Source organism: Microtus ochrogaster, unplaced genomic scaffold (assembly GCF_000317375.1).
Source record: "Microtus ochrogaster isolate Prairie Vole_2 unplaced genomic scaffold, MicOch1.0 UNK87, whole genome shotgun sequence".
NCBI classification, from domain to species: Eukaryota; Metazoa; Chordata; class Mammalia; order Rodentia; family Cricetidae; genus Microtus; species Microtus ochrogaster.
In genome coordinates, this window is record NW_004949185.1 from 1,347,714 (window position 1) to 1,354,570 (window position 6,857).

Sequence of the window (6,857 nt, forward strand, 5' to 3'; positions counted from 1 at the left end):
TTGTTCTGTAGACCAGGCTGGCCTCAAACTCACAGAGATCCTCCTGCCTCTGCCTTCTGAGTGCTGGGATTACAGATTTGCACCATCACATCTGATTCTGCAGTGAACATTCTAAGGTGGATATACAAGATATCCAAGCTTATCAGACACACTGACTCCTTGCATTTCTGGCTCTCTCACACACAGAGACGCCCCAGTCCCAGTCAGGTAGAGGGTTTTTGTCGTTTTTGTTTTCAAGAGATTTTTTTTTTTTCTGGCACATTCCAGATCATGAAAACGCCTCTGGGACTAACATTTTCAAGGCTCTGAACAGCGTCTATCTCATGATGAATAACATGATCGCCCGCTTCAGCCTGGCGACCTCTGCCTGGCATGAGATCCGCCACGCCATTATCCTGCTGACAGACGGTGGGTATCTCCCTCGCTGCTGGAGGTCGGCAACAGTGGGCAGCGTCAGGACAGGCTCTTAGGTCTTGTGTTCTGGTTGTCTTTCTGCCACTGGGGGACTCATGTGGTCTTTTTGTTTGTTTAGCTTTGAGACAGGGTTTCTCTGGGTAGCCCTAGCTGGTCTGGAACTCACTATGTAGACCACACCAGCCTCAAACTCACAGAGATCCACCTGCCTCTGTCTTGTCTTCCAAGTTCTGGGATGAAAGATGTACACACCCATGCCTTACTTACTTTATTTTATTTTGTTTAAGACTCTGGCTCTTACTCTGTAGCCCAGGCTGACCTCGAACTCCTGGTCTTCTTGCTTCAGCCTGCAAGAGTGGCTGGAATTACAAGTATGTGCCACAACAGCCAGCCCATAAACACACACACACATTTTCATTATCCACTCACCTGTTGGTGGGTGACAAGGCTGATTCCAGTTGTCTGCTCTAGTGAATTAGGCAGCAACAGTCATGAGGGCGCAGAAATCCCTCCCGAAGGGTGTGCAGTTCTCCGGGTACACATGCCCGGGAGTGAAACAGCTGGCGAAGGGTGTGCAGTTCTCCGGGTACACATGCCCGGGAGTGAAACAGCTGGCGAAGGGTGTGCAGTTCTCCGGGTACACATGCCCGGGAGTGAAACAGCTGGGGCATGCGGTAGCTCTGTTCTGAATGTTTCTGAGAAATGTCCGGCATGATCTCCACACCACTGTACGTAACTTTGCATCTTGGCTGGCAGTGAGAGGGCTCCTTCCTTTCTACATCCTTTCCAGACTGATTGTGAGGTTGGCTGGTGTCAGCTGTTCAGACTGGGGTGAAATGGTTGTCTCAATGTAGTTTTAATTTGCATTTCCTTGATGAGTAAGGGCACCAAACACGTTTAAAAATAGTTATGGGCCTTTGTGTTTCTATTTTTGAAAACTGTCTATTCAGTTCTTTTGCCCATTTATTGATTGGGAGTTTTATTTATTTATTTATTTATTTTTGGTTTTTTGAGACAGGGTTTGCTCTGTAGCTTTGGAGCTTGTCCTGGAACTAGCTCTTGTAGACCAGGCTGGCCTGGAACTCACAGAGATCCACCTGCCTCTGCCTCCTGAGTGCTGGAATTAAAGGCCTGCGCCACCACCGCCAGGTGGGAGTTTTATTTTCTTAGCACCCAGTTTCTCCAATTCTTTCTAAAACCTGCAAGTTAGCTCTTTGTCTGCAGTTCCTTTGGTAGAGGCTGCCCCCACTCGGGTTCTGTTCTCTGCTGTTTGCTTTACAGAAACGGTTTGTCTTCATGTGTTTTCTTGGTTTCACCTGCGTGTATTATGTATGTATGTATGTATGTGCATTATATGTGAGGCTAGAGCCCTTGGAGGTCAGAATAGGGCATCGGATCCCCTGGGAATGGAGTTCTAGATAGTTGTGAGCCACCATGTAGGTGCTGGGAACTGAACACAGGTCCTCTGGAAGAGCAACAAGTAGTCTTACCCACCAAGCCATCTCTCCAGCCCCAAACGGTGTGTTTTAAAATGGCTGAATGTTCCCCGTGTTCCCAGAGCTGTGAGAAATTCTGCATTCAATCCAGATGGAGGATTCTCTCCCTTCTCTGTCTAGGAAAGTCCAACATGGGTGGCTCTCCCAAGCCAGCAGTTGATAACATCAGAAGTATCCTGGACATCGGTCAGAACAGGAACGACTATCTGGGTAAGGCTCTGCCCCATCCAAGCTCCTCTGCCGGGGGTTCCAGTGTGAATCAGCACTGGCTCTGAGCCATAAGGGTTTCCAGGTAGTTCTGTGTGGCAGTGGCTGAGTATCACATGGAGGACCTGGGTACCAAACTGGCTATGGTCCCTACTCCAGTTCCGTCTCCAGAGGGCTGGGCTGTGGGCTGCTGCTTCTTCTGTCCTGAGTGGTGCTGTCGGCACCGGAGCATCTTCTGTGGGTGGGAAGGGGAAGAAGGTGCCGATGAAAGTGTGGTCTGGTGCAGAGAACTGGTGCTCAGTATTGTCCGCCGCCATGCCATTACCATCTCATGTTTCAGGAAACTTTGCAGGAAGAAGGGCCTGGGTTCCCCGTAGGGACTGTCCCCTCCCATGTCCCTTCAGCAGGAGACACTTAGGTGAGGCGTTGGCAGGCTGCTAAGGAACAAATGACTTCTCAGGTTCAGGGTGACCACAAAGTACTGATCTATGACAGAAAACAATTGCATTTTTTTTTGGGGGGGGGGACAGGGTCTTGCTATGTAGAGGCCTGGTGGCTGCAGGTGTCCTTGGCTTGTAGCCACAAGACCCCAACCTCCAACTCTGTCTTCACCGCGTTTTCTGTCCTGTTTTCACAGTGTCCAGCGAGCTATGTTTGGGTTCAAATTTCCTATGTATTTATTATCTTGTGCCTACCAAGCAAGTACTCTGCCACTGAACTATTCCCCAGCCCTCTGTCTACTCCTATTATGAATATATTTATCTCTGTCTCTGTAGATGTGTGTGTCTGTGTGAATGGATGCCACATGCGTGTGCATGCCCTTGCTGCCCCTGGAGATGGAGCTACAGGCCATGGGTGCTGGGAACACACTCAGGCCTTCCGGAAGAGCAGCAAGCACTCTTGACGGCTGAGCCATCACTCCGGCCCTCTTTTGTTTTATTTTTGGGACAAGCCTGGGCTGGCCTCTAACTCACTAAGTAACTAAGGCTGGCTTTGAACTCCTGATCTTCCTGCTTCCACCTCCTGAGTGCTGGTAATACCAGGCCTGTTTCCCCAGTGGTGGTACACACCTTTGATCCCAGCACTTGAGAGGCAGAGGCAGGAGGATCTATGAGTTTGAGGCCAGCCTGGTCTACAGAGCGAGTTCCGGGACAGCCAGGGCTACACAGAGAAACCCTGTCTCAACACCCGCACCCCCCCAAAAGAAAACCTTGTTTGTACTGCAGGTCACATTCACAATAGAACCTGAACACATTCTTCTAGGAGACACAGTTCTACCTCCTGTAGGCAATACACAGGGTAAACAAGGCAGTCGTTCAGCCTGCGAGTGATAGGTACCCAGTGCCACGAAGCGAAGCCGAGTGGGTAGGGCGTGCCAGGGTCTGGGGCATCGCACACTTAGAAGACCTCGCTGAAGAGCTGTGTGGACGGCTGGGGCAGAGGCCTGAGCAGGGTTGGGGTCCAGGGATGGCGGCAGGAGGAGAGGAAGACAGGCGGGGATGGAGGAGGCAGAGTCCGTCTAATTCAGGTCTTTGTTGGCTCGGGGAGTTCAGGTACCCGCCTCACGTCTTGGGTGGGCTCTCGGCCACAGGCTCTTCTGATTTCCCTCCTTCCCCTCAGACATCTATGCTATCGGGGTGGGCAACCTGGACGTGGACTGGAAAGAACTGAACGAGCTGGCATCCAAGAAGGATGGTGAGAGGCATGCCTTCATCCTGCAGGACGCAAAGGCCGTGCAGCAGGTCTTTGAGCACATGCTGGGTGCGTGGCCGCAGAGAGCGGAGTGGGGAATCAGCTGGGGGCTCGGGGTGCCAGCCTGGACCCGTACCCATCACCCACCTCCTTCCCCGCCTTCGCCCACAGATGTCTCCAAGCTGACGGATACCATCTGTGGGGTCGGGAACATGTCTGCCAATGCCTCTGACCAAGAGAGGACACCTTGGCATGTCACCTTTAAGGTATCGGGAAGGAGGGGCAGGGCTTGGATCCCAGAGGTGAAAACAGCCAGAAACAGCCAACCCAGACTGTTGTCTATTCCCTGTAGCCCAAGAGCAAGGAGACTTGCCGGGGGTCCCTCATCTCTGACCAGTGGGTGCTGACAGCAGCTCACTGCTTCCATGATACCCAGATGGAGGACCAGCACCTGTGGAGGGTCACTGTGGGTAAGTCAGGGGCTGCAGCCGGCCCGTCACCACCGGTTCAGGTCAGCCTTCGGTCTCTTCTGGTCCACCCTAATCCACCGCTGTCCCTAGGGGATCCCACCTCTCCTTACGGCAAAGAATTCCTCGTGGAGAAGGCGCTGATTGCCCCAGGGTTTGACGTCCACGCAAAGCAGAGCCAGGGCATCTCTGAGTTCTACGCTGATGATATTGCCCTGCTGAAGCTGACCCAGAAAGTGAAAATGTCCACCCATGCCAGGTGCCTGAGCCCGGGTTGGGAGGGCAGCCTACAGAGGACAGCGTTCTGGAAAGTACCAGAGGAGATACTGAGGGCGGGCCCGTGTGACGGTCACCTTTCTCCCCAGGCCCATCTGTCTTCCTTGCACTGTGGAGGCCAATATGGCTCTTCGGAGATCCCAAGGGGGCACCTGCAGAGAGCATGGTGAGCTGGGGACAGAGCTTGGCTATGCTGGCAGGGTGGATGCAGGGGCTCTGGGTAAGGAAGCCTGTGCTGACACTGCCTTCTCCCCGCTGGCAGAGACTGAACTTCTGCAGCAGCAGAAGGTTCCTGCACATTTTGTGGCTTTGAATGGGAACAAACTGAACATCAACCTCAGGACAGGACCAGAGGTGAGAGCTCAGAAGGGATCCTGCGGGGGGGTGGAGCTCCAGAATGTCCTGCCTGGAGTCTCCCCTTCTCCAGGGCCTTGCTGGTCTGCTTAATGTCTCCTGGCATTCTTCCCTCCTACTCCCCACATTGCAGCGGACAAACTGTATCAAGGCCGTCTCCGAAAACAAAAACGCCTTCCCCAGCTTGACAGATGTCAGTGAGGTGGTGACAGACCAGTTCCTGTGCAGTGGGATGGAGCAGGATGACAGTCCCTGCAAAGGTGAGAAAGCCGTCCCTGCACTCCCAGGGAGATGTTACCGTGACATCTGCCCTGGGTGACGCTGTCTCTTGTCCCTTCTTTCCCTGCAGGAGAATCTGGGGGCGCGGTTTTCCTTGAGCGGAGATACAGATTTTTCCAGGTGGGAAGTGGGGCTTGGAGGGGGCTGGCTGCCAGGCAGGGTGTGAGTCCTTCTTGTAGGGCCAGGTGGGAGCCCTTTGAGGAACAGAAGGGTTGAGTCTTGGAGTAGGGCTGGCACTGTCCAACCCCGTGTCTCTTCCTCCAGGTGGGCCTGGTGAGCTGGGGTCTTTACGACCCTTGTCAAGGTTCCTCCAACAAAAACTTGCGCAGGAAGCCCCCCCAGGGTGTGAAGCCCAGAGACTTCCACATCAATCTCTTCCGCCTGCAGCCCTGGCTGCGTCAGCACCTGGATGGAGTCCTCAACTTTTTGCCTCTTTAACATGGTCCCTGAGTCCTTTACTGTTCTGACCCCTTCTGCCATGACCTCTGAGTGTCCTCACTCCTGGGTACATAAACCCTGGGCCCCAGGAACCCAGAGATAGTGGCAAAAGGCGGGGAATCCCCAGGGTTGTACTGGGACCTCTGTCCGGCGGCCTTGCCCTGCCTGTGTGCAAACCTTCCTCAGAGTGCATGGATTGCGCTTCTCACTCTCACGCGGAATTTCCCAGTTATGAAATTAATAAAAACAGTGATTTCCACATCGGCCTGTCGTATGTCTTGGGGGTGGGGAGGCCAGGGAGGTTCCAGGAAGGTCAGAGACCCTGCTGTACAAACAGCGGCTGGACTCTGCCCCATCACAGTCCATGGGAAGCTGGCCTCTAAGGGGGTGGTCTGGGCCTGCTGGGAGGGTCTGGGGGCTAAGGGGGCCCTCAGCAAAGGAAGTCCTGGCACTTGGTCAATAAAGAAATGGGGCTGGGATAGTTTCTGTTTCCTCAGTTGGCGGCTCAGCAGGGGCCCTCCTTCTTGAAAGTTCCAGGAAAGCAATGTCTGTGTGGGCAGGCTGGCCAAAAGCAGGTGCCAGAGCAGATTGCATAAAAGGGCCAGTGGGAATGGGTGTAGCCAGGCCCAGCGCTGCAGTTTCAGTTTGGACAGCGAGCCAAGTTGACACCCGGAGTGAACTGGAGAGGGCTTTTAGCCGCGGGCCTCTCTTTCGCTCTCTGTGATGATGGGGTATAGCCTGAGTCCTCAGACCTGCCTGGTTCTCTTGGTCTTAGGCCTCTGCTCCGGAGGTAAGCAAAAGACACCTCGTCCTCATTTTGTCCCCAGCATCTGTTCTTGGCCTCCTGGGGCTTCACCGGCCTTTCTCCTCAGGTGTGAGCACAACTCCCATGCTCGCAGACCGGCCCCAGGTCCCCTGCTCTCTGGAAGGAGTAGAGATCAAAGGTGGCTCCTTCCAGCTTCTCCAAGGTGGCCAGGCCCTGGAGTACCTGTGTCCCGCGGGCTTCTACCCATATCCTGTGCCGACCCGGACCTGCAGATCCTCAGGCTCCTGGAGTGCCCTGCAGACCCGAGACCAGAAGATTGTCAAGAGAGCAGAATGCCGAGGTTGGAGGTTTGGGAGTGTGAGCAGTGGGTGGCAGGGACAGAGCTGTGGGCTGAGCAGTGGATGGCAGGGACAGAGCTGCGGGCTGAGCAGTGGGTGGCAGGGACAGAGCTGCGGGCTGAGCAGTGGG

At 54.2% G+C, this 6,857-nt stretch overlaps 3 protein-coding genes across 3 annotated transcripts in view; 2 read left to right on the forward strand and 1 right to left on the reverse strand.

The window, feature by feature from the left end:
- The window catches only part of C2 (complement C2), a 14,291-nt gene extending 8,412 nt beyond the window's left edge, over positions 1–5,879 (forward strand). Inside the window, exons 8-18 of the mRNA XM_005370799.2 lie at positions 268–408; positions 2,031–2,120; positions 3,738–3,878; positions 3,981–4,075; positions 4,162–4,279; positions 4,370–4,535; positions 4,642–4,718; positions 4,815–4,906; positions 5,040–5,166; positions 5,256–5,305; positions 5,450–5,879. Of these exons, the coding sequence (XP_005370856.1) occupies positions 268–408; positions 2,031–2,120; positions 3,738–3,878; positions 3,981–4,075; positions 4,162–4,279; positions 4,370–4,535; positions 4,642–4,718; positions 4,815–4,906; positions 5,040–5,166; positions 5,256–5,305; positions 5,450–5,623 (1,271 nt within the window). The 3' untranslated portion in view covers positions 5,624–5,879. The remainder of the gene's footprint in view (positions 1–267; positions 409–2,030; positions 2,121–3,737; positions 3,879–3,980; positions 4,076–4,161; positions 4,280–4,369; positions 4,536–4,641; positions 4,719–4,814; positions 4,907–5,039; positions 5,167–5,255; positions 5,306–5,449) is intronic.
- LOC101994656 (RT1 class I histocompatibility antigen, AA alpha chain-like) overlaps positions 1–6,857 on the reverse strand; it is a 629,094-nt gene that overhangs the window by 373,099 nt on the left and 249,138 nt on the right. The gene's annotated exons all lie outside the window — the stretch shown is intronic.
- Cfb (complement factor B) overlaps positions 6,243–6,857 on the forward strand; it is a 6,148-nt gene continuing 5,533 nt past the window's right edge. The window contains exons 1-2 of the mRNA XM_005370798.2: positions 6,243–6,413; positions 6,496–6,729. Of these exons, the coding sequence (XP_005370855.1) occupies positions 6,347–6,413; positions 6,496–6,729 (301 nt within the window). The 5' untranslated portion in view covers positions 6,243–6,346. The remainder of the gene's footprint in view (positions 6,414–6,495; positions 6,730–6,857) is intronic.